At 44.3% G+C, this 23,881-nt stretch overlaps 3 protein-coding genes across 11 annotated transcripts in view; 1 reads left to right on the plus strand and 2 right to left on the minus strand.

The window, feature by feature from the left end:
* APOM (apolipoprotein M) lies at nucleotides 1-5,252 on the minus strand. Of its 5 annotated transcripts, XM_074236721.1 has the most exons (7): nucleotides 4,856-4,943; nucleotides 4,545-4,772; nucleotides 1,404-1,558; nucleotides 927-1,000; nucleotides 723-821; nucleotides 407-505; nucleotides 1-91 (listed from the first exon to the last, which is right to left on the minus strand). In XM_074236721.1, exons 3-7 carry the CDS (start codon nucleotides 1,454-1,456, stop codon nucleotides 66-68), a joined length of 351 nt encoding a protein of 116 aa, XP_074092822.1. In that variant the 5' UTR covers nucleotides 1,457-1,558; nucleotides 4,545-4,772; nucleotides 4,856-4,943; the 3' UTR covers nucleotides 1-65. The 5 variants fall into 5 exon arrangements, with proteins under 5 accessions (XP_074092822.1, XP_074092824.1, XP_074092823.1 ...); XM_074236723.1 differs by lacking the exons at nucleotides 4,545-4,772; nucleotides 4,856-4,943 and adding an exon at nucleotides 4,956-5,252; XM_074236722.1 differs by lacking the exon at nucleotides 4,545-4,772 and having other exon boundaries at nucleotides 4,856-4,940.
* Nucleotides 5,080-21,588, plus strand: BAG6 (BAG cochaperone 6). The gene is given in 27 exon segments (XM_074236718.1): nucleotides 5,080-5,396; nucleotides 6,025-6,142; nucleotides 8,019-8,136; nucleotides 8,247-8,446; nucleotides 8,767-8,820; nucleotides 9,539-9,613; nucleotides 10,188-10,390; nucleotides 10,823-10,952; nucleotides 12,935-13,132; nucleotides 13,418-13,670; nucleotides 15,338-15,415; nucleotides 15,522-15,629; nucleotides 15,770-15,882; nucleotides 16,019-16,103; nucleotides 17,166-17,446; nucleotides 17,873-17,893; nucleotides 17,895-18,168; nucleotides 18,455-18,624; nucleotides 18,915-18,968; nucleotides 19,229-19,331; nucleotides 19,411-19,535; nucleotides 19,686-19,832; nucleotides 19,968-20,024; nucleotides 20,128-20,271; nucleotides 20,505-20,612; nucleotides 20,923-21,069; nucleotides 21,391-21,588. Coding segments are annotated over 26 exon segments (3,450 nt in total). The 5' UTR covers nucleotides 5,080-5,396; nucleotides 6,025-6,034; the 3' UTR covers nucleotides 21,487-21,588.
* PRRC2A (proline rich coiled-coil 2A) overlaps nucleotides 20,798-23,881 on the minus strand; it is a 16,844-nt gene continuing 13,760 nt past the window's right edge. For 3 of the 5 annotated variants that reach the window (XM_074236715.1, XM_074236713.1, XM_074236714.1), the window contains exons 25-31: nucleotides 23,681-23,763; nucleotides 23,378-23,588; nucleotides 23,201-23,299; nucleotides 22,684-22,896; nucleotides 22,511-22,599; nucleotides 22,331-22,427; nucleotides 20,798-22,249 (exon numbers count right to left, since the gene is read on the minus strand). In XM_074236715.1, the coding sequence (XP_074092816.1) occupies nucleotides 22,028-22,249; nucleotides 22,331-22,427; nucleotides 22,511-22,599; nucleotides 22,684-22,896; nucleotides 23,201-23,299; nucleotides 23,378-23,588; nucleotides 23,681-23,763 (1,014 nt within the window). In that variant the 3' untranslated portion in view covers nucleotides 20,798-22,027. The remainder of the gene's footprint in view (nucleotides 22,250-22,330; nucleotides 22,428-22,510; nucleotides 22,600-22,683; nucleotides 22,897-23,200; nucleotides 23,300-23,377; nucleotides 23,589-23,680; nucleotides 23,764-23,881) is intronic. The other 2 variants (XM_074236717.1, XM_074236716.1) reach the window with 2 other exon arrangements.

The following is a 23,881-nucleotide window of genomic DNA, read 5'->3' on the forward strand; positions in this document are numbered from 1 at the left end:
TCAGAAAATCATCTTTATTGTTTTTGAAGGGAACAAGAGGTCTCCAGCTCCCTAGAGGTTACAGGTCAGTCACTGGACAATTCACAGGCCTCTGGAGAGAAGAGAAAGAGAGGAGTGGGACAGGAGAGAATGAAAGAAAAAGGGAGAACAGTAAGAAAAACTTGGAAGCATATGACTCCTTCCTCAAAAAAATTTCTGAGGCATTCTTCTGTTTTATATACCACCAACCATATCAACTGATATTTCTGAAATGACCCATTCTAGGAGGCAGAATCCTACCTTGATCTGGCTACCCCTACTGGGGGGGGGGTGTCTCATCCTCTCCCCCAAGATCTACTATCTAACTCCCTACTCTTTCTTTCCCTTTGAAGAATCCACCCCTCTTTGTTGATATCTCAGGTCTCACCTAACTCCCTGGGGGTCCTCAGGAAAGCTTTTGAGTCCAAGCAAAAGGTCAGAGACCGAAATTCATTCACACATTCTTCAGGAGGTTGTGGGGATCTGTCTGAAGAGGGAGCAAAGGAACAACACTGATTTCTCTCAAACACACTCCCATCCTCTTACTCCCAGAACCCAGACCTCTGGGAATGACATCATAGACCTCTACAGCACCACTCCCTCTGGTGATATCACCATGCTTTTTCCAGGGAAGAGTGTGGGAGAGTAAAGTTTCCTTCACCTTCTTTTAGAATTTCTACTTCCTACTTTGCATGGGCACTCACTGTAGAGGAGGAAGCGCTGGTAACCTTGTCCTGTCTCTCTCAACATGATCCCATCTGGGCAAGAGCTGGAAAAGAGTTCAGTCTTCATATCAGGGCGACCTGTTGTGGAATAAGGGACAAAGATTGGAGTGGGAGATTATAGGGGGAAAGGGAGGGAGGGAATTGGAGGACACAAAGGAAAGATTTGAAGAATTGGTAACCAACCTTCAGTCTTCAGATCTGTGCTCCCTTCAATCAGGTGGTAAGTCCATTCTCTGGGAACACAGTGCCCATTTTTCCTAGGAAGTTTGGAGTAGAGTGGAGGGATGAGTGACTCTTCCCAGAAACAGATATACCCTTTCACCAGTTCTCTCTTCCATTTAATCTAACCCATTCAACAAAGAGCCTATTTTCTTTGTCTGAGCAAAGACAACAGGGTTAACAGATTTTGTATCTATTAACCAGGATACTACACAGGGATGAATTAATGACTAGTCAGCTAACCAAAAGAGTTCAAGATACTAGGTGGCTGATTAATGAAGGCCTTTGATGGAATACCAATTATCCAAATAGGGAAAGGTCACTACATTAAAGCTGATGAAAATGGCACAATTAGAAACCTAACCTTAGTTCAGACTTTGACTTCAAGAATTTCTGTCTTGAAATAATGGAAATGATGGGATGCCCTTCCCCACAACTTACATTCTGATGGTGGCCCGTAGTTGGAGTTTTTGGGGAACATGGCTGACAGCCATGTTGAAGAGAATGTTATCCACTGGGACAAAGATCGACAACTCATCCTGGGTAGCAGCTGCACCCGCAATGAAGTACCATTGACCCAGGTAGAGTCGAGGGAACTGGATGAGCAAGACAGGGGAAGGAAGGGATGGAATCAGTCAGAAACCCTCCCTTTGCAGGTAATTTCTAGTTGATGTTACCCTTCCCATAACCTGATCCCTCAATGATTCTGGAACTAGGAGTGATCCTCCATTGCATTTGTCCCAGATCACTCCTATACCTCTTTCATTTGTCAAGTCCTTTAGGCTTACAACTCTAATGGCCCTTTTAGCTCCTTTCCTTGTCATCACTATCCCCATTTCGTCTTGTACCTACAGATATCCCTCAAGTTCCCTACCTTAAGGTCTTAAAAATCTCTTCTACAAACTACCTTTAATTCCCTCCTGTTATTTTCCCCTACCCCTCCTCCCTTCGTCCATACCTCTTTTCCATTTACTCCCAGAGGATTTAATTGGTCAGGCTCAGAACACTGGTAAATGGAGTCATAGAGAATTCCATAGAGGAAGAGGAAAGCTGCCCAAATTTGGTGGAACATCCTCAGAGACAATATAGTACAAGGGTGACAGCTGAAAGCACTCTCTTCTGCAAGTTCTGTCCACTGCAGCTTTTGGTCCCCTTTCCTCAACCCTTGACCCCCTGGACCTGCTAATGAGTAACTCTAGCCTTGTTTTCCAACTCAGCTCTGCATTGTTGACAATGTTCTGGGCATTCCTCCCCCCTCCTCACATTATAAGCCAGCAGCATAGTTGAGAGCTTAGACCTGGCTAGGTGATGGGAAAGGTGCAACTTTTTTTAACTGGAGGGCTATATAACCCAGCTCCCCAAAATAAATTCATTTACTGCCAGTGTTTTTTGTATACTATATACATAGTACTGTGTGGGGTGAAGGTGAGAGACAGAAGCTCTGTCCTCAAAGAGCTTATTATCTAATTAAGACAAACATTCCTGCAAAACACCCCCCCCCACTATATTATATACAGACCACTGTGTTGGACACAGAGAAAGATAAATAATATTAGATTTCAAGGGAATCTAAAAAATCACCTAGTTCAAGTCATGCATTTTTAACAAATAAGCAAACTGAGGTCCTAAAGGGGGAGTGATTTATCCAAGGTCACACTGCTACTAAGCAGCAGAGTTGGCAAACAATCCAAGTCTTCTGGCTCTTCAATCCAGCATTTCCTTTAAGCCAATTTATCTCCTGCTATCTATCCTCACTGAATTTACAATCTCAAAGTGCACAAAACATACATTAACTAGAGTACAAAGAGCAACAAGGTATGAGAGATGCAAACAACACATACCTCACTGCACAATAGCAGGGTTAGAGAAAATATCAGCAGGGTGGGGAAAAGAGCAGTTAAAAGGCCACCACTACTTGGGAGATGTCACTTGAAGGTGGCCTTAAGAGGATGAAGAGGCCCAGAAAGTGAGAAAGTTTTGAGAAGCATATTTAAGATTTTCATAATCTTAAATGTTCAAAAATAAATTTCCTAGGGGCAGCTAGGTGGTGCAGTGGATAGAGCACCAGCCCTGGAGTCAGGTGTACCTGAGTTCAAATCTAGCCTCAGACACTTAATTACCTAGCTGTATGGCCTAGGGCAAGCCACTTAACCATATTGCCTTGCAAAAACTAAAAAAAAAAAAAAAAATGACCAAAAATAAATTTCCATTTTAGGATCATAAAGCCAGCTAGTGTTTGTTTGATTAACTCCAGTGAGAAGAACCCCCCACCCCCCAAGCTAAAGATATAGTATTCCCTTCCGCTTGTGGAAGGTTCTGTTAGGAAGAAAGTACTGCCAGCTGAGGCTAAGGAGAAATGGTATGATTACTCTAGGAAATGTTTTCAGATTTTCCAGTTAACAAATATTCTGTTCCTTTTTTTTGTCACACACACACACAAATATGTTTGAGACAGCAGTGTGGCCCAGTAGATAGAGTGCTGGGCCTAGAATCAGTTAAGACCTAAGTTCAAATGTGACCTCAGATACTTACTGGTTCAGTGACCCTGAGTCAGTCGCTTAAGTCACTGGGAAAACCTGTTTCCTTAACTATAAAATGAGCTGGAGAAGGAAATTGCATATCACTCCAGCAGTATCTGCCAAGAAAACCCAAATGGGGTCAGGAAGAGTTGGGACACAACTGAACAAATGTATGTGTATAACTGTATATATGTATGTGTAAAATTGCTCCAAGGCCATCACTATCCTTGTGGCCTCCTTTGGATGCCCTCCAATTCTTCACTGGGTTTTGTTTTGTTTTTTTAAATGTGGTACCTTGAAGTGAACCTAGTACTCCAGATGTGATCTGACCAACGTTGATTTTCACATTCTAGACAACATACTCCTTAATGCAGCCTATGAAAAGCTTGTATAGGGGAAAAAAATCTAAGATCTAATTGATTGAATTTAAGTAGGCCAATGAAATTACACTGGATAAATCAATTTTGTCTTTAGTGAACCTGAAGATCCAATATAAGAAAAATAATCAACCATGAAAACTATCTAAAGGCAGAATGGGCACTTAAAGAGTAATAGTTTTCTCTCATACAAGTCTTCAGAAGAGTTTTGATGACCTTTTAGTTGGGCTTGAGCTTTTGTTGAAGTAGGGATTGGAATAAGGTATCATTTTTTTTGTTTGCAAGGCAATGAAGTTAAGTGACTTTCCCAAGGTCACCAAGGTAGGTAATTACTAAGTATCTGAGTCTAAATTTGAATTCAGATCCTCCTGAGTTAAGGGCGGTGCTTTTATCTACTGCACCAACTAGCTGCCCCTGAATAATGTCTCTTAAATCCCTTTTAGTTGTGAAATTGTGACCCTCCTGACTCTAGGGGGGATTCAAACGCCATACTTAGCACTACTGTCTCGCCTTGTCACCCCAATTTATGGATCAGACTTCCTCTGGGTCGCCCATTCCCTATCTGTGGGTTCTCTGGCTGCCAATTACCACCATCCATTTCCCCTCTTCCACTAATCTCTAATCAAGAGTAACAAAATGGAAGCAACCTCCGCCCTCAGAAAATATGGTGCCTCTTTTCCTCTTACCCTGCCCCACAATTTAAGGGAGAGTCCTTCAAGAGAGCTATTAACCAGCGGTTTTACTATCCTCGTGACATTAAAGGAGGAGAAAAAAAGCCAAGGCCATCCACGGATCTATTTCACCCCGGAAAAACTTCACGTTGCCCAAAAGAAATATGGCCACTGATCCGTTCCTCCGGAGTCAACATGGTGGGCAGACCAATATTCACCGCTCCTGTCTGGTGGGAAGGTTACCTAAGCAGGAAAGGAAGTGGGATTATTTTAGGTATCTAAAATATTGCCGGCCAACAGACCCTGTCAATTACGAATTTCCTCACATATTTTAGAGCAGCAGCCGCCTGCCAAAAGCACAGTGACTCGTTCAGTAGCGGACAGGCCTTTTGCGTAGTAGGCAGAAAGCCCCAGAAGGAAAATTACTTTCAGGCATTTGCTGTAGTCATCCGCAACGCGATTTCCCCGCCCTCCTCGCGCTGTGGCGCAGGCGCGCCCCGTAAACTGGTAAACTCAATCAGTGGGGCGGGTCCTCAATCACGTACGCAGGCGCAGTGTGGGTCGCGCAAGCGCAGTAAGGTCCCCCGGGAGGCGGCGACGGTGGCTCCTCTGGGCGCTCGGCTCCCTCCCACCTAGGCCGGGCCCCGATTCGTTTTCTCTTAGGGGCTCCGCGGAACCTGGAGCCACCCCTTTTCCTCCTCGTACCCCACAGAAGGAAATTTTGGGGACCGGGGAAACCGGAAGTACCGTATCGCGACCCTCCCCCACAGTTTCTATCGGGGAACAGGAAGTGTTCGTAGCGGAAACTTGGGGGCAGGACCGGAAGTGGCGTTGCCGCCGGGAGGCGGGGGCGGAGCCGCGGGGCAGGTGTGTGTGTATCAGCTAGTGTGTATCTATGTTTTGTGTGTGTGTATGTATGTATATAGATGTACGTATGCGTCTTTGTGTTTGTGCGTGGTTCTCACTGTGCCAGCGATGGTAGGGAATGACATTCAGTTAGACTGGGCCTCCCTTTTCCTTCCGTCATTGTCCCGATTGTCTGCTCTATCGCGACATCGGGAGGTTGGAGGGCTTCCAATCGCGGTGGGCGTAGCGTGGTGCGCGTGCGTGGCGCATGCCTACCCGGTCCCTTCTCCCCTTCTTGACAGAAGGGGCTCATCCCAATCTTATTCAGGCCTTTGCCCCACACCCCTCCCCCATCCCTTTTCCCTTCCGTGTCAAACTTTGGGTCATGATTTCTGTCCCGACAGATGCTGCCTTGATGTCAATTATAGACGTTATTTCAAAACCTCCCAGTTGTCTAAATTTCTACTCCTTTTTTCTTCTCCCCTCCCCCCACCCAGCCTTAGAAGCAAGATGTATGTGTGTGCTTGACTGTGGGGGGGGATGGGTGAAATTCTTAGGGAACTGTGGCAGAGTTTGGTTTGGCACTTGGATTAGAAATTTAGCTAGGCTCTGTGATAATTACTTAGTCTTCCACTCTCCTTTCTCACAGCGTGTAGGTCATGGAACCCAGTGACAGTGGCAGCAGTGCTATGGAGGAACCTGCCAGCTTGGAGGTACTGGTGAAGACCTTGGATTCCCAGACTAGAACCTTCACTGTGGGGGCTGAGGTGAGAGCTGAGGGTTCAGAGGTCTTGGGGATTCTGTTATCCTGGAGCAAGGATAATCTGTCTTGTATTTGTATTATGTCTGTTGAACATTACTTAGATTTAGAAGTGGGTTTAGAGGTCATCCACTTCTCTTCCTTTTGTGGATAAAACTATCTCATCAAGTATTCTGATTATTGTTTGGGTCAAGAGAAGATATTTCCTATGAGTACGTTCTCTTTGCTTCTATCAGATATACTCTTAGGATCCTAGAGGCAAAAAAAATTTGTATTTCCTGTCCTTGAAGAGATTGCACCTGTAATGAGAAAGGATATGTAAGCACAGAGGCAGAAACCGAAAGTAGACTTGAGAAAATATGATGGTAATTAGGGAATGTTTCTTTTTCTTTCTTCTGTTTTGGCAAGGCAGATGGGGTTAAGTGGCTTGCCCAAGGCCACACAGCTAGGTAATTATTAAGTGTCTGAGGCCAGATTTGAACCCAGGTAATCTTGACTCCAGGGCCTGTGCTTTATCCACTGCGCCATCTAGCCGTCCCAATGTTTCTTTCCCTAACATTGCTGGCTCATTGTAGTTTGGTTTTCTAAAGCAAGGCCAACAAAGCTACTAGGCTTTCGAGTGTCACTGAACTGGAAAGGCTTTGATTATGGAAACAATGTATTAAATATTTGTCAGTTGATAAATACCTTATTCAGAAGAGGTTGCTCATCCCAGCATTGGGCCTACAGGAAATAATATTTTTGGTTACAGTGGTTTATTAAATTAGTATTAGAGTAGTTGTGATTTATATCTATAAAGTACCATGTGCGTGAATTTGAAGAACCTAGAAGTGAGTTGTTTGGGGAATATGTTTGAAATCTCATGGAAGAAAAAACATGTTTCGCTTCATCATTTCAAATCATTCCTTCATATCTGGAACAAGGATAAAATATTAGGTGGAGATCACCATAAATCTGGTCTTAGTTGATCAGTATTGTAGAAATACTGGTACATTTGAGATAGGAAAGATGTGGATTTGATTCCTGGCTCCAGTACTAGCTGAATGATCTTGAGTAAAATCCCCAAACTTTTTTAAGCTCTGTTTCCATATGGGTGAAACAGAGATGACAGATTTATGATATTTTATTTATAGTATTTAACTTTAGTATTGTAAATATTTACAGCTTTTGAAAAACTGTAAAATGCTATATAAGAGTTGGTTACTTCTTGCAAATACAGCAATGTAAGAGAATGTATTTGGGCATATATATATATATATATTTGTGAGTATATGTGTGTATAAGTATATAGATAAATATACAAAAAGCCTATTTCTCAGGGCATGCATGAGTCACTAATCTAGTGTGATAAACTAAACCCACTTTTGGGACCCTGTACCTGATTATACAGTTCCTTTTGCCTCCCAAGATATTCCCTCATTAGTCATTCCTATTTAAGGATCCCCCTACCTGTAACTCCAGACATGGAACCAAAGAGAAGGGAGAAAATGGATAGAGTTTGCTAGAAATCGATTCTTATATCTTAATTTTTCCTGGATCTACCATGTAGTTTCCAGTTAAAACAATGCTGTAATTTCACATATATGATTGATATCATATTGCTTACCTTCTCTGGGGATGTGAGAAGGAGGGAGAGAATTTGAAATTCAAAATTAAAGAAAATGTCTGAAGTAGATAATAAATGACAATTTTAAAAAAATTGCTCTTTTCTATCAAGTATTTCTTAGCATAAGACTTTGCAGTCAGTAAATACTTCATAAATGAAGTAAAACGGGCAGTGATTTTTATAAGTGTTATATGACTCACCCCCCCTCACTAATTGCCTGATGTTCTGCATTTAGATATTCCCTGATCTTTCTTCCTGTTCCTTTTTATCTCTATAGGTGACAGTGAAGGAATTTAAGGAGCATATTGCTGCCTCTGTCAGCATTCCTTCTGAGAAACAACGACTCATATATCAGGGGCGAGTTCTACAGGATGAGAAGAAGCTACAGGAATACAGTGAGGGTCTAGATGGAACTTTAGGAATATTATTGACTAGGGAGGGGGGTTGAGATACTTGGCTGATTGTTTTCCCATACTCCTCTCTTCTCTTTTCTCCTTTCCTATAGATGTTGGGGGAAAGGTGATCCACCTAGTGGAGCGGGCCCCTCCACAGACCCAGCCTCCATCCTCTGGGATTGCCTCAGGGGCAGGATCTCCCTCAGCCACTCATGGTGGGGGGCCCCCATCTGGTCCTCGAGGTCCTGGTGCACCTGTCCACGACAGGAATGCTAACAGTTATGTCATGGTTGGGACCTTCAATCTTCCTGTAAGCTGGAGGGCAAAGCTGTGCCTTTGTGGGCAGGGGAGGGGGAAGCAGACAGGAAGGGGGAGGGAGGTTGATAGAAGTGACTGGGTGGGAAAAAAATGGAAGGCCAGATACTTGGGTCTTTGGGTTGGAAGGTGGGGATCTGGAGGGTCTGATAACTGTCTCTTTCTTGGGAGTGAGGCTGGAGGGAAAGAGGTGGGGGTGGGGGCATGGATACCTGAGTAGTCCTAGAACATAGTTGTCACAGCATCCTCTCTTCCCCCTTCCTGCCCCTCCCCTCCCTCCCCTCCCTCCCTCCCTCCCTCCCCCCTTCCCCCCAGAGCGACGGCTCTGCTGTGGATGTTCATATAAACATGGAACAGGCGCCAATCCAGGTATCCAGGGGCTGGGAACATCAGGGCAGGGTATTTGGGAGGGAAGGAACTTGAGATGGGGATTTATATGCAACATGTAGTGTGAGTATAGTGGAATTTTATACTCAATTCAGAGACGACATCTGTTAGGATGTGTCTGGTATACCACGTTTTAGGATGGACATTGATAAGTTGAAGAGCATCCAGAGGAAGTTAACTGTGATGGTGAAGGGTCTCAACATCATGTCATATGATGATTGGTTGAAGGAACTGGGGATGTTTAGCCTAGAAAAGAAAAGCTATAGGGAAGACATGATGGTTGTCTTCAAGTACTTGATGGGTTGTCATGTGAGGGAGTGATAAGACTTTTCCTGCCTAGCCCTAGAGAGCAGAACTAGAAATAATGGGTTGAAGTTGTGAAGAGGCAGATTTAGATTTGTTCTAAAGAAAAACTAACCAATAATTAGATTTCAATCCAAATGTGGAATGGGCTGCCTTGGAAGGCAGTGAGTTCCCTTTCACTACAGGTCTTTGAGGAGAGGCTGGATGACCAGTTGCTGGGTATGTTGTAGAATGGATTCTTTTTTCAGGTATGGGTTGATCTATCTGGTCTCTGAGGTTCCTTCCAACTACAGATTCTGTGAGAAAGCAGAGGCCTGATTTGGGTAGGATTATGGGGCTAATGTCTTTACTCATGTTTTGACCTTTTGCTTTTCTATGCTTGATTTTTTATTTCCAGAGTGAGCCTCGTGTTCGACTGGTTATGGCCCAGCACATGCTGAGAGATATACAAGCTGTGCTATCCCGTTTGGAGGTATATGGGGAAAGGCTGATGCATAGTTATTGTTGAGCTACATTTCCTCAGGATTTGGCTGATGATGTGGCTGTATTAAGTTTCTGTGTCTACATCCTTGCTCCCACTTCAGTTTTCTCTATTTTCCTCTGAGACTTTGTAGAAAGGTCAAGGACTTGAAAAATGTTGTTTTATTCATATTCTACCTAGGTTATGTCACTCAGTTTTGTCACTCCTTTCACAGAAAGAATAACTTTTATTGTTTTTAAAGTCTTTTTCCTTCCTAGGGCAAAAAAATGTCCCACAGTCTTTTTTTTTTTCCTTTAAGTACTCTCACTCCAGTGCTTCAGACAGTGCTTACTGGAAAATTTTATTTGGTCTCTCCTGAGTTGCTACTATGATAGTGTGAGCCAGTTAGTTATCTTGAACTCTGTCCTCGTTGGAGTTGGGAAATAGTTTTCTACCTCCTTCCTTTTTCTGTTGCTGATAGATTCAGGAAACTTAAACATTGAAATTCAGTCTTTTGAATTGTATAACCTAACTTTATCTTTAACTACATCTTCTCTCAGTAACTTTTCTCACTCTTGATGTGTAGGGCCGAGCCAATGGAGTGCAGCATCAGCAGCAACAGCCACCACCACCTTCTGCTTCGGAGTCATCATCCTTAAGCTCAGAGACTCCTGAACCATCTGAGGGTGAAGCTCCCTCCCGAGAACCCATGGAAGCTGGAGATCCAGAGGAAAGTACCCAGCCCCGAAGTCCCGAGTCCTCTCCTCCTGGCCCAGCCCCAGCTCCCAAGTGAGTGATTTTGAATGGCAGGGGAAATGAGGTTAGAGGATGGGAAGGAGGTGAGTAAGTTGGAACAAGGCATTATTGAGAAGGGGAGATTGACTAGGGTCTGGACTTTGCCTATTGAATGACAAGAAAGTATAGGATTCTTTTTGACTAGGATAGGTAAATAGATATGTTGGTATGAATCTAAGAAGTAGAATTATGATTAGTTCAGTGGAAGTGCTGGTTTTGTGGGCTTAAACAAACTCTGAAGTTACTCTATCCAATAATGAAGTCTTATCTTCCCCAAGTTTTTGACTAGGAAGAAAAGTTCTATCTCTGATGGTTCTGATAGATAAACCAAGGAACAGTATAATGACCTGGGTAAGGGAGAGAAAGGGGCCTAGTGGGGCCTAGGAGACCTGTGAAATCCTTTATGCCTGCCATCATCTCTTATAGCCATCCATCCCCTTTGGAGTATGTTGAAGTGCTTCAGGAGCTACAACGGGTAGAGAACCGACTCCAGCCCTTTCTACAGCGTTACCATGAAATACTGGGATCTGCTGCTACCACAGACTACAACAATAATGTGAGTTAGGGGCTTCATTAAACTTAAAAGAGGAACTGGTTTTGAAATCCCATCAGCCCACTCAAGGTGGTGGCCATCATATTGTCCATTTAATATTTTCTCTTCATAGCAATATAGAATTAGAAAGTTCCAAACAAACCTTCTCTAAACGGCATTGAAGTAGTTCAAATAATCATCCTTAGCATACATACAGCACTCTGAACATTTTTTCCTTCTGTTCTCCATCCCCATTTTCCTATCCCAGTAATTGGTATAGGTATATTCTTCTTTAAGCAGACTCTTACATGAAATTTGAATTAGAAAAAATAGATAATTTATTGGCAAATAATTTCTTTTTTGATTTTAATTTTTTCCCAATTACATGTAAAGATAGGTTTCAGCATTTCAGTTTTGTAAAATTTAGAGTTCCACATTTTTCTTTGCCCTCCCTTCCTTCCCCTCCCCCCCCCCCGCCCATGACAACAGGTAATCTGATATGGGGGTCATACACTTACATCATGTTAAATGTATTTCCATATTAGCCTTGCCCAAAATAAAGGGAAAGAACTGGGAAAGAAAGAACATGTAATATAACAGGTGTTTTTTTAAAGTTTTTAATGGGGGTGACTAGGTGGTGCATTTATCCTACACTACCCTTAAGAATGCTTTGATTAGGGGTGGCTAGGTGACAACAGTGGATAGAGCACCGGCCCTGGAGTCAGGAGTACCTGAGTTCAAATCAGGCCTCAGACGCTTAATAATTACCTAGCTGTGGCCTTGGGCAAGTCACTTAACGCCATTTGCCTTACAAAACCCTAAAAAGAAAAAAAGTTTTTTAAAAAAGTTTTAAAATGAAAATAGCATGCTTTTATGTATATAATCTATATAAAATTATTCACTGTTATGGGGAAAGGGAGGGAAAGGAGGGAGATAGAAAAATGTGGAACTATGGGGTGGCTAGGTGGCTTAGTGGATAAAGCACTGGCCCTGGAGTCAGGATTACCTGGGTTCAAATCCAGTCTCACACACTTAATCATTACCTAGCTGTGTGGCCTTGGGCAAGCCACTTAACCCCGTTTACCTTGCAAAAACCTTAAAAAAAAAAAAAAGAAAAATGTGGAACTCAGACTTCCAAAAAGGTGAATGTTGAAAACTATCTTTGCAATTAATTGGAAAAAATATAATAACATTAAAAAATAATTGGTCTGCATGCAGCCTCCATAGTTCTTTCTCTGGATGTTGATGGCATTTTCTTGGTAAATGATATCAAAACAAATAGCCGTAAAGATTCCTTCCAACAGCTAGCTCTTTTTACTGCAATTAAATTTGCAGAAGTTTAGTTTTTACATAGTCATGTCTGAATAATTTAATAAAGGTAGAGATACATTCTTGTTTTTCTCTTTTCCTATTACATGGAATTGCCTTTCTTGTAACTCTTTATTTTTCATTTATAAAAGGTTAATTAGAAATCTAATAATAACATCCATGCTAACTATACTTACTAGCTGTATTTTAATTGATTTCAGCGCCTGTGTCTCACAACATTTTTTCAGTTTTTTTCCTTTAAGTCACTATTAGAATTTTTTAGCTACTCATTCTTGGGCACCTTTCTTCATATGATTATAATTATTGCAAAATCCATTATTTTAGTGATAATTTTTTTCATTTTTTTGCAATACTAAATAATTAAATTTTATATTATTTTATAAAACTTATTTCCAGATTTTTTGTATTCCTAATGCTTTTTGTAATTGTTTTATGTGCCTTAACTCTTCCTCTGTAAGATCTTAAATTTGCTTCTGTGTTTAGCAATTACTGTATGTATAGTCCTGTTAAGAAAATCTATAAATATGCTTTTAAAAAATAATCAGGCATATTCCCAGTAATGGAAATATTGGGTTAAAGGATATGATTGACTCTTTGTCTACTGAAGGTGATATCATCTCAATTCCTTTTTGTCTTATATTTTCTTTGATTTTTTTCTCCCCTGCTTCTGACTCCAGACTGAGGGGCGTGAGGAAGATCAACGAGTGATCAATTTGGTTGGAGAGAGCTTGAGATTACTGGGTAACACCTTTGTGGCATTGTCTGACCTGCGCTGCAATTTGGCTTGTGCTCCTCCTCGACACCTGCATGTTGTCCGGCCAATGTCTCATTACACAGCTCCCATGGTGCTGCAGCAGGCTGCTATCCCCATTCAGGTTGGTGCAGCAAAAGTCTGGGGTAAAGAATAGATATAGTATAACCCCAAGGAGTGATCTCTGAAGTTCTGTAGTATGAGAGAGTGGTGTTTATTAGAGAGTGATTTCAAAGGAGGTAATGAAATTGAGAAAATGCTCTGAACAGAGAAATGAGGAATGAACACTGGAATGAAACAAGAGATGTTAGAACTAGACAACTAGTAAAAAGTAAGAGAATAACATGGATGAGGAGTTATGTTTGTGGCTCCAATTTGTTTTGTTTTTCTTTCTGTTTTTCTCAACTAGATCAATGTGGGAACAACTGTGACCATGACTGGGAATGGCACCAGGCCACCCCCAACCCCTAGCTCAGAGGTACCACCTACTGCTCCTGGGCAGACTTCCTCTCCAGCACCATCCCCTACCACAGGAGAGGCAGCAGCTGATGGGACTCCTCCCACAGGCCCAGCACCCCCTCCTGGGACTGGTCATCCTAGAGTTATCAGGATTTCCCACCAGAGTGTGGAACCTGTTGTCATGATGCACATGAACATCCAGGGTGAGCTGGGAGAAGTGGTTTGGAGAGAGGACAAAGCATCTCAGAGTCAGGGTTATTTGCAGAAGGAAGGAGTGATTTGAGTTTAACAAGGAAGCATTGTGTGGTGTGGTGCTACATAAGATCCTTGAATTAGGAGCCTGTAATCATTGATTCTAGTCCTGACTATCATGAACTTTTTTGGGGGTTAATTTTTTTAATCACATACAAAGATAGTTTTCATCTTTCTTTTTTTTTGTAAACTTTTAAATGCACATTTTCGTACCACTCTGGGGGCAGCTTGATGGCTCAGTGCAGAGGTCCCTGACCTTTGATTCAGGAGGGTGGGAATTCAAATCCCATCTCAGACACTTGATTTTTTACTAGCTGTGTGACCTTGGGCAAGTCACTTAACTCTGATTGCCTTGCATCCAGGACCGTCTGCAGTCATACTGATTCGTATCTGGCCACTGGAACCAGATGGCTCTGGAGGAGAAAGTGAGCCTGGTGACTTAGCACAGCACCTCCTCATTCAAATCCAATTAGTGTGCTTGTCATAACATCACCTCTCTGATGTCATGGATGTCTTTGAAAATGAAGGATAGGGGCAGTTAGGTGGTGCAGTGGATAGAGCAGCTGCCCTGGAATCAGGAGGACTTGAGTTCAAATCAGACCTCAGACACTTAATAATTACCTAGCTGTGTGGCCTTGGACAAGTCATTTAACCCCATTGCCTTGGGGGGAAAAAAAAGAAAATGAAGGATAAACCTTTCCACCATTCTCCCCATGACAGCGAGTAATCTGATAGAGGTTGTCCATGTATAATCATATTTTACAAATTTCCATATTAGTTACCATGAACTTTTGTTTCTTTTTATTTCTTAGTAAACATATGACATGTTCTTATTCAGGACTGATCTAAGTTTTTTTTTTAAAGAAAGATTTTATTTGAGTTTTAAAATTTTTTCTCCTATTCTTGCTTCCCTCTCCCCAACCCCCGTAGAAGGCATTCTGTAAGTCTTTACATTTTTTTCGATGGTATACATTGATCTAAGTTGAATGTGATGAGAGAAATCATATCCTTAAGGAAGAAAAATATAGTATAAGAGATAGCAAAATTACATAATAAGATAATGGGTTTTTTTTTTCTAAATTGAAGGTAATAGTCTTTGGTCTTTCTTCAAACTCCACAATTCTTTCTCTGGATACCGATGGTATTCCCCATCACAGATAGCCCAAAATTGTGCTTGATTATTGTACTGATGGAATGAGCAGGTTCATCAACGTTGATCATCACCCCCATGTTGCTGTTAGGATGTACAATGTTTTTCTGGTTCTACTCATCTCCCTCAGCATCAGTTCATGCAAATCCTTCCATGCTTCCCTGAATTTCCATCTCTCCTGGTTTCTAATAAAACAGTAGTGTTCCATGACATACATTTACCACAGTTTGTTAAGCCATTCCCCAATTGAAGGACATTCAGATCTAAGATTTTTTTCAGTCTAAAGACTGGTAACAGGGATTTTATTACAAAAGTTTGCTGTAGAGTTGGGGAGAGTGCGCTGATGATTTATTTTTATTTTTACAAAGTTTGTCTGATTGAAGCCCAAGACTAAAAAATGGAGGAGATATTAAAAGTCCCTTACCCTGTCTCTGTGTTTGACTTAATGTTTCCATTTTTTTCTTCCAGATTCTAGTTCACAGACAGGTAGTGTTCCCAGTGCCCCAACTGGTCCTTCAGGCCCTCCTGGTCATGGCCAGGCACTGGGTAAGAGTGAGGGAAGTTTTGGGAAGGGGAAGAAGGAAATAGGATTAGAGTTAGAAGATTAAAGGGATATGGTAATCAGTATTCAATTTGTCCCCTTTCTTTCCAGGTTCCACTCATATTCAGTTGCCCTCCCTGCCTCCTGAGTTCATGCAAGCTGTTGCTCACCAAATCACTCAACAAGCCATGGCAGCAGCTGCTGCCTCTGCAGCTACAGGTAACCAGTCTTAGAAAGGGGAAGGTCTGAAAGAAGAGTACTGAATTGCCAATTACCAGGTTTGGGTCATTTCAGGAGGATGGAAATTGGAAGGAATAGGGCCTCACTTTTTTGATTTTTTTTCCCATATGCACCTCCAGGGCAGCAAGTTCCAGGCTTTCCATCAGCTCCTACAAGGGTCGTGATTGCTCGGCCTACCCCTCCCCAGGCTCGGCCCCCCCACCCTGGTGGGCCACCTGCACCTGGAGTTGTGGTGAGTGAGTTTGAAAGGAACTGGGTGAAGATGGGTACTGAAATACAGTGGGAGTTTTGAGGGTGTATGTGAGTAAGAGGAATATAGGTGCTCTAGACAACAAGGACCCAAGTCTCCCCCCCCCTTTTTTTTTCAGGGTCCAGGTTTGGGGCCAAATACATCTCTGGCTCAGATGGTGAGCGGACTGGTAGGACAGCTTCTCATGCAACCTGTGCTTGTGGGTAAGATCTTTTCCCTTATACTTTTTTTTTTAATTTTTTTTTTTAAGGTTTTTGCAAGGCAAACGGGGTTAAGTGGCTTGCCCAAGGCCACACAGCTAGGTAATTATCAAGTGTCTGAGACCAGATTTGAACCAGGTACTCCTGACTCCAGGGCCAGTGCTATCCACTGTGCCAGCTAGCCTCCCCTCATCCCTTCTCTCAAAAAAATCTTCCTTTGCCTTTCTAATCTTTTGATTCTTCCTAAACTGTCCTTATTATTATTATTTTTTTTTTAGGTTTTTCTTTTTGTAAGGCAAATGGGGTTAAGTGGCTTGCCCAAGGCCACACAACTAGGTAATTATTAAGTGTCTGAGACCGGATTTGAACCCAGGTACTCCTGACTCCAGGGCTGGTGCTTTATCCACTACGCCACCTAGCCTTATTTTTCTTAATCCAACTTAAGATGTAGAAGTCCAGGGGACAAGGAAGATAGAATGTTTTTTCTTTATTCTAAAAATTATAATTAAAAAAATTGAATGTTTTTCTTTTGTTTCTATTTGTTTTTTTCAATGGTGAAAGATAATGTTATGGAGAAAATCATACTTTACATTCTTAAGGCATTCCCATGGCTTCAAAATTAATGCAAATTGTAGCAGGCTTTTTGTGGTGTTGTTGTTTTTTTTTTGTTGTTGTTGAGAGGATTTAGCCACTGCTTTCCATTTACAGATGAGGAAACTGAGACCCAAAGAGTTCAAGGTCAAGACTGGTCTCCTGAATCCTATTTCTACCATGTCATTATGCTTTTCATCTCTAATCTCAACCCTTTTGCCAACATTCCCCCACCTTCAAGTTCCTTCTGGACTTCTCCATTTCCTTTTCTGACTTCTCCAAGTTCATTCTCTCTCTCTCTCTCTCTCTCTCTCTCTCTCTCTCTCTCTCTCTCTCTCCATTTGTCATCTTTTTCTCTACAGTTTTCCCTTCTTCCACCTTCCCTAGTTTCTTGGGCCTCTTTCTGGTGGATTGGTGGCACTTTGTCTCCATGCTGACTGTCTCTCTCCAATTATTCCCTTTTTGTCTTAATAGCTCAGGGGGCCTCAGGCCTGGCGCCACCCTCTGCCCCAGTTACAGCTTCTGCAAGTGCTGGTACCACCAACACAGCCACTACTGCTGGGCCAGCCCCAGGAGGACCAGCTCAGGCTCCACCACCACCTCCTCCCACTGAGCTTCAGTTCTCTCAGCTTCTGGGGAATCTGTTGGGGCCTGGAGGGCCAGGAGTTGGAGGGGCCAGTGTAGGTTCCCCCACCATCACTGTGGCCATGCCAGGTGTCCCTGCCTTCCTCCAGGGCATGACAGATTTTCTTCAGGTGAGACATCTCATCCTCTTAATAGGCCTATCTCAGAATCACTATCCCATCCACTGGAAGTCTGATTACTGTGATCTCTCCCATGGGGCATTGAGGGGGTAGAGGAAGGTATCTAATTTTTCTTTCTGTTAGTATACCAGTTAATCAACAAAAACTTGAGTACTTACTATAAGTCTAGTATTTTGTGGGGATAATTAGAGAATGTATTTGGGATTTTTAGTTCTAGGGCCTTATTAAAACTTGTTCCATAGTTTGGGATTTAACAATTCATTCTCTTCCTTTGTACCATTGGCACAATTTCTCTAGACTGTTGTGTCATCTTCACTCCTCTTCCAGAGGTGGGGCCTAAAGCTACATTCTTTAACTTGTTTAATCCATTCTTGTCTCTTGTCACTCCCTACCACTGATTCCTTTGCTTTTCTACAGGCAACACAGACTGCTCCACCTCCCCCCCCCTCCACCTCCACCACCTCCTCCTGCTCCAGAACAGGCACCCCCACCACCTGGGTCCCCTCCAGCAGGGCTGGGGGCACGAGGCCAAGGGGGAGTGGGACCTGAGAGCCTGCCTCCTGAATTCTTCACCTCCGTCGTGCAGGGTGTCCTGAGTTCCCTGCTAGGCTCACTTGGAGCTAGGGCAGGTAGCAGTGAGAGCATTGCAGCCTTTATCCAGCGCCTTAGTGGCTCAAGCAACATTTTTGAACCTGGGGCAGATGGAGCCCTTGGTGAGTGGGAAGAGGGAACACTGAAACCTTGAGGGAAAAGAAACTACTGGGACCTTTGATAGTGAGCTAGGTGTTATCTTTACGGGAAAGTCTTTACTGGAAGTGGGGTTACTGGTCCATCTCAGTGTGGTGACAAAGGCTGCTTCCAGATGAGCAAAAGAACCAAGAAAATGTGTAGAGGATCTGAGCATATAAACTCTGTAAGCCAGTTTCTGTACCTAGATTGGTGCAGCTTTGTGGGGCATTTGGCCACCTTTTCATCTCTCTCTTTTCCTCATGTTTCCAGGATTCTTTGGTGCATTGCTGTCCCTCCTGTGCCAGAACTTCTCCATGGTAGATGTAGTAATGCTTCTCCATGGGCACTTCCAGCCACTCCAGCGACTCCAGCCTCAGCTTCGGGGCTTCTTTCATCAGCACTACCTGGGAGGCCGTGAGCCCACACCCCACAACATCCGAGTGAGGAGAGCTTCTTTTCCCAAAAGACTTAATTCTTGTTCTGCAGGAACCTATGCAAATCATAAAACTTTTGTGGGCCTTGGTATTCTTATCTGTAAGATGAATGTGTTGAACTTGATGAATTCTTAAGACCTCATTTTCCAGTCTTAAATCTATGATCTATTTCCATGACATACTGTAATGTTTAGCTGAGGGCTCTCTATTCCCTACCCCCAGAATTACTGAGCGTGGTGGGAAGGAGAGCATTCTCCAGAGGCTGGTTGCTGACCTTGTATTGGTCTCTCCCACAGATGGCAACCCATACACTGATCACAGGATTGGAGGAGTATGTTCGAGAGAGCTTTGTGAGTGGTGAAACATAAACTCCCACGTTGAGCTACTACCCCTCTTTCTGGCCTTTGGAGGGGGGCCTGAGGCAGTGACATACCTCAGAAAAACTTCTTTTCCTTCCCCCCTCTTCACTCACACTCACAAGATATACAATCCCTTGGGAACTTTGTGGGATGGATTCTTTTCTATATCCAGGAATAACCAGTCCTACTCTGGTCACTCTTAAGTGATAGTGTTACCTTGTCTCCTCAATTTTTTTGTCTTTGTTTCTCAGGCCTCTGTGCAAGTACAACCAGGTGTGGACATCACTAGGACAAACCTGGAGTTTCTCCAGGAGCAATTCAATGGCATTGCTTCCCATGTACTGCACTGCACAGGTTAGGGCCAGGGATTTGTGGAAGCCAGGAATTGTGGATTAGGTGTGATGAGGTAACAACTTCTCTTCTTTCATTACAGATGGTGGGTTTGGGGCTCGGCTGCTAGAACTGTGTAACCAGGGGCTGTTTGAGTGTCTGGCCCTGAACCTGCATTGCCTGGGGGGACAGCAGAGTGCACTTACTGATGTCATCAATGGCAGAATTGTAAGACACAACCCTTTTTAGGCCTTTACCTAGTCTCCCCTTTCCCTGGGACTCTGGCATAATATACATTGTCTCACCTTCCTCCTCTGCCTAGTTACTCAAGAAGCTGGGTAGAAATTTTGGGAGTTGACCAATTTTTATTTTTACCAGCGGCGGATGTCTGGAGGGGTGAACCCATCCTTGGTGAGTTGGCTGACAACCATGATGGGACTTCGGCTGCAGGTTGTGCTGGAGCACATGCCAGTAGGGCCTGAAGCTGTCTTGAGATATGTTCGAAGAACTGGTGATCCTTCCCAGGTGAGGGTAGTGAGGTCTTATTGCTTATTACTGTGTTGGCACATAGTGGGGAGATAGTAACAGGTTTTGTTATATTGAGTTTAGCAGAGAGGATCTTTGAAACTCATCACCTCTCTTCACCTCTAAATTTCACAGCCAGTTCTTGAGGAACCAATGGAAATCCAAGGAGCAGAAAGAACTCCTGAACCCCAGGTACTTGGAAATAGTTCTTTTGCAAACTGGGTACCTACCTATTGATGGGGAAAGGAAGAATAGGAAAGCTGCTAGGATACATTAGTATTTATCTTTCTCCCAGCGGGAGAATGCCTCCCCAGCCCCTGGCACCACTGCAGAGGAAGCCATGTCCCGGGGACCACCTCCTGCTCCTGAGGGTACCTCTCAGGAGGAACAGGATGGAACTACAGCCGAGACAGAGCCCTGGGCCGCTGCTGTTCCTCCAGTAAGTGTGGAGTGGCTTTGAGATATGTTCCAAGTGCTTAATGTTGGGGCAGCTAGGTGGCACAGTGGATAGAGCACAAGCCCTGGAGTCAGGAGGACCCAAGTTCAAATCTGGCCTCAATTGCCTAGCTGTGTGTCACTTAACCCCATTGCCTTGCAAAAACAAAGTGCTAGTGCTTAATGTTGTGTAGGTGATGGGGTGGAACAGCCCCTAATTCCTTGACTCTTTCCCAGGAGTGGGTTCCAATTATCCAGCAGGATATCCAGAGCCAGAGAAAGGTGAAACCACAGCCTCCCCTGAGTGATGCCTACCTCAGTGGCATGCCTGCCAAGAGACGCAAGGTTTTTGACTCCTTTTCCATTGGGAAGCTGGTATCAAAGCCCCTTTAGACTTCAACTTCTGTATGAGGGTGATGAGGCCAACCAATTCCTTTGCATAATTTCTCTTTTTTTCCTCCCACCCCATCCTCCCCTTCACCCTCACCCCATTTTTTGGTGAATGCAGTTTTGAGCTTAAGTCAATATAATTCATTGATAAGCATTTATTGAGCACCTTCTTGGTGCTGGGCAATCTGCTAGTATGGAAATTTAGTTAAGTTTGTTGTGGGATGGAGAACTGTTCTGACGCTGAAAGCCATTCTTCTCCCCTTAGACGATGCAGGGTGAGGGCCCTCAGCTGCTTCTTTCAGAGGCTGTGAGCAGGGCAGCCAAGGCAGCTGGAGCCCGACCTCTAACTAGCTCGGAGAGCCTGAGTCATGACCTGGAGGCACCAGAGGTTCAGGAGAGCTACAGGCAGCAGGTGCATCCTCTCAAAACAGAACAGCAGCAATTCTTTAGTGCAAAATTTCTTAAGGGACATTCCTTCCCTTGACTAGAGCTGAAAAGGAATAGTCTAGGTAGGGCAGGTGGGTTCATTTTGAAGAGGGTGGAATTCAAATGGAAGAGATTATTATTAGATCAGGTGGGGGGCAGGGGAGTATGCAATATTGTCATATACAATCTGCATGGGGTAAGATAGATGGGTAACTTGAGTCACCATCCTAGTGGAACACCCATTTAAGGGAGAGGAGGTATTGGCACCTAAGGGACCCTTTCTCAATCTATTTGTTCTTTCCCCCAGCTCCGTTCTGACATCCAAAAACGACTGCAGGATGACCCTAACTACAGCCCCCAGCGCTTCCCCAATGCCCACAGGGCCTTTGCTGATGACCCTTAGGTCTTGCTTGATGGCCATCCCTCACCATCTTATATCCCAGGGACCTCTCCCCACCCACCCCCATCCACAGTATTTAAGAAATAAAAGTCGGATTTTCCTGGCTTTGGCAGTTTTTATCCCTACAATTAATTCGCCTCCAGTCTGTCAGTGACATAATATGATCAGTGTTACATTACTTTCTTCATGTTACTTGATGTGACCCCCCCACACATACCTCCTTTAACCTCACTAACTACCTAGCTAGTTAGTGAACTTCTTCCAAGGAGATGGGAGTTGGGGAAGCAGTTTCTTTTCCTTCTGATTGTCATTCAGGAGGATTATCTGCCCTTCTCAGATTAATTTTTCTGAACAACTTGGACATGGATATTTTTTTAAATCCTTTTATTCTTTTTTAAACAAACGGCCCCAGGGATAGGGGCCCAGGGGAAGAGGGGGGAGGGGAGGGAGGCCCCAGCCCCACAACCCCTCCCCACCCGCCCCCTTCCCCCTTATATATTTATATCTATGTACAGGCCCCGGGGTGGGGGGTGGGGCAGCTCCCTCAGCGGGGAGGGGGCAACCCAGGATCCTTGTCCCCACGGGGCCCTGACTCCTCTGCCCGCCGGGGTGGACCCTCACGAGAGGGTGGCCCTGCCCGCTCCCAGGGCTTCGGCATCCAACGCAGGGCATCCGGTGGGGAGGCCTGAGGGCAGGTACACATGGAGTCAAACTGGGAGAGTGAGAAACAGACTTGGGGATCATTGAGGGTAGACCAGTTTCCAAACTGTGGGCAAGAGTTAGGATTTGTATAGTATTAATTTTACAGGTCAGGACAAGTGGCTAAGGAGTGTATCAATTTCCTCACCTGCTGGTAAAGGTCGAAGCGCTGGGTTCGAAATACACCAACACCACTATATCCAGTAGGTGGGGCCTTTAGTCGGGAGCTGAGACCAGAGAAGGGCCTATGGATCATAGAAGAATTCATCACGGAAAAGACTCATTATAAGACATTGACCTGAGTGAGCTAAATCCCCCAGTTCCTCACCTTCCAGCTGGGGGGGTTCGAGCCCCAGGTCCCCCGAGGTTGCTCAGTTTTCGATATTCTTGGAACGGCTTTAGTTCCATTGGGTGCAGCTGGTGGTAGAGAGGAAAACCTTTAAACCTCCAGTTCTTATGATGTAATCCCTCAATTTCCCCTTCTCCCTCAGGCTCTCTCACCTCTGCTCTCCCCAAGCTGGGAGGAAAGGGCCGGGCGGGTGAGGGTAGAACCCGGGCTGCTGGAGCAGGTGGGGGCCGGACAGCCAGGCTGGGGGGCTGCAGGGCAGGGCCCACAGGCAGCAGGGAAAGTGGAGGTGGGGCAGGAGGTGGGGCAGGAGGCAAGGAGCTGAAGTTCACCACAGGTAACTGGGACTCCACTACTGGTAGCAGCATCTATAGGAGAAATTGCAATCACCACCAACTAGTTAAGTTCTAAAACCATAGAAAAAGGCAGTTTATGGGGCAGCTAGGTGGCGTAGTGGATAAAGCACTGGCCTTGGAGTCAGGAGTACCTGGGTTCAAATCCAGTCTCAGACACTTAATAATTACCTAGCTGTGTGGCCTTAGGCAAGCCACTTAAAAAAAAAAGAAAAAGGCAGTTTATTTAAGACCAGTTTTGTGAGACTTATAAGAGGAAGATGAAAGGAGGATCATAAAGTAGCAAAGAGAACATGGGGGAAGGTTTGAGAAGAACTACCTGCTGGGTGGGTGCAGCTGGGGGCAGGAAGCCATTTTGGCCACCAGGCTGCAGAGGAGCAGAGTAGAAATCTGAAGGGGATGGCAGGTCCTGGCGCACCTGGAAAGAAAGGGCTTTTATAACTCAGGCTCTCCAAATTTCCAGCTCCAGCTACCCACATCAGTCCTTATTTCTTACCTGCAACAAAGGGGGGTCAGGCAGGGGACTAGGACAGAAGGCTGGTGGGTAGAGGAAGGAAGGTGGAGGATAGAGGACACCCCCAGCTGGCAGCTTCCCCAGCTCTGCTGCCTGCAATGCTGAGAAATCCAGGAACTGGCCTTTGAGGGCTACACCTGAAAGCAGTGCTGAAGCAGGGGCTGGACCAGGGGGTAAATAGAGGGGCTGTGATCTGAAGAGGGAGAACAAAGTGAAAAGGAGAAAAGATTAAAAGTCCAGTTACAAATCCCTACTAGTCCCCCATTCTTTAACTTCCTTCTTTACCTATAGGGGTGCAGTGAAGGGGTCCCTGGGCGGAAGCCACCATTGGTGGGGTGCAGCTGAGAATCCACTGTTCCCCCTGGGACCTGCAGGAAACAAATGGGCTGAGACAGAGCTTTGCAGGGCCCATTTCTCTCCCTACACGAAATGATAACCACCCACCAATGGGAGACAGTGCAGCCTGTTCATTCAAAAAATGTTTAC

Source organism: Macrotis lagotis, chromosome 5 (genome assembly GCF_037893015.1).
Source record: "Macrotis lagotis isolate mMagLag1 chromosome 5, bilby.v1.9.chrom.fasta, whole genome shotgun sequence".
Taxonomy (NCBI): Eukaryota; Metazoa; Chordata; class Mammalia; order Peramelemorphia; family Peramelidae; genus Macrotis; species Macrotis lagotis.

Bases quoted from the DNA above. Each gene is read 5' to 3' on its own strand.
- APOM (XM_074236724.1), bottom strand. From the start codon at position 2,034: ATGTTCCACCAAATTTGGGCAGCTTTCCTCTTCCTCTATGGAATTCTC. The intron at 1,001-1,403 runs GTAAGTTGTGGG...CAAACTTCCTAG, and splicing joins CTACGGGCCACCATCAGAAT to GAAAAATGGGCACTGTGTTC. The intron at 506-722 runs GTGAGTGCCCAT...CTCCCTCTTCAG, and splicing joins CCAGCGCTTCCTCCTCTACA to ACAGATCCCCACAACCTCCT.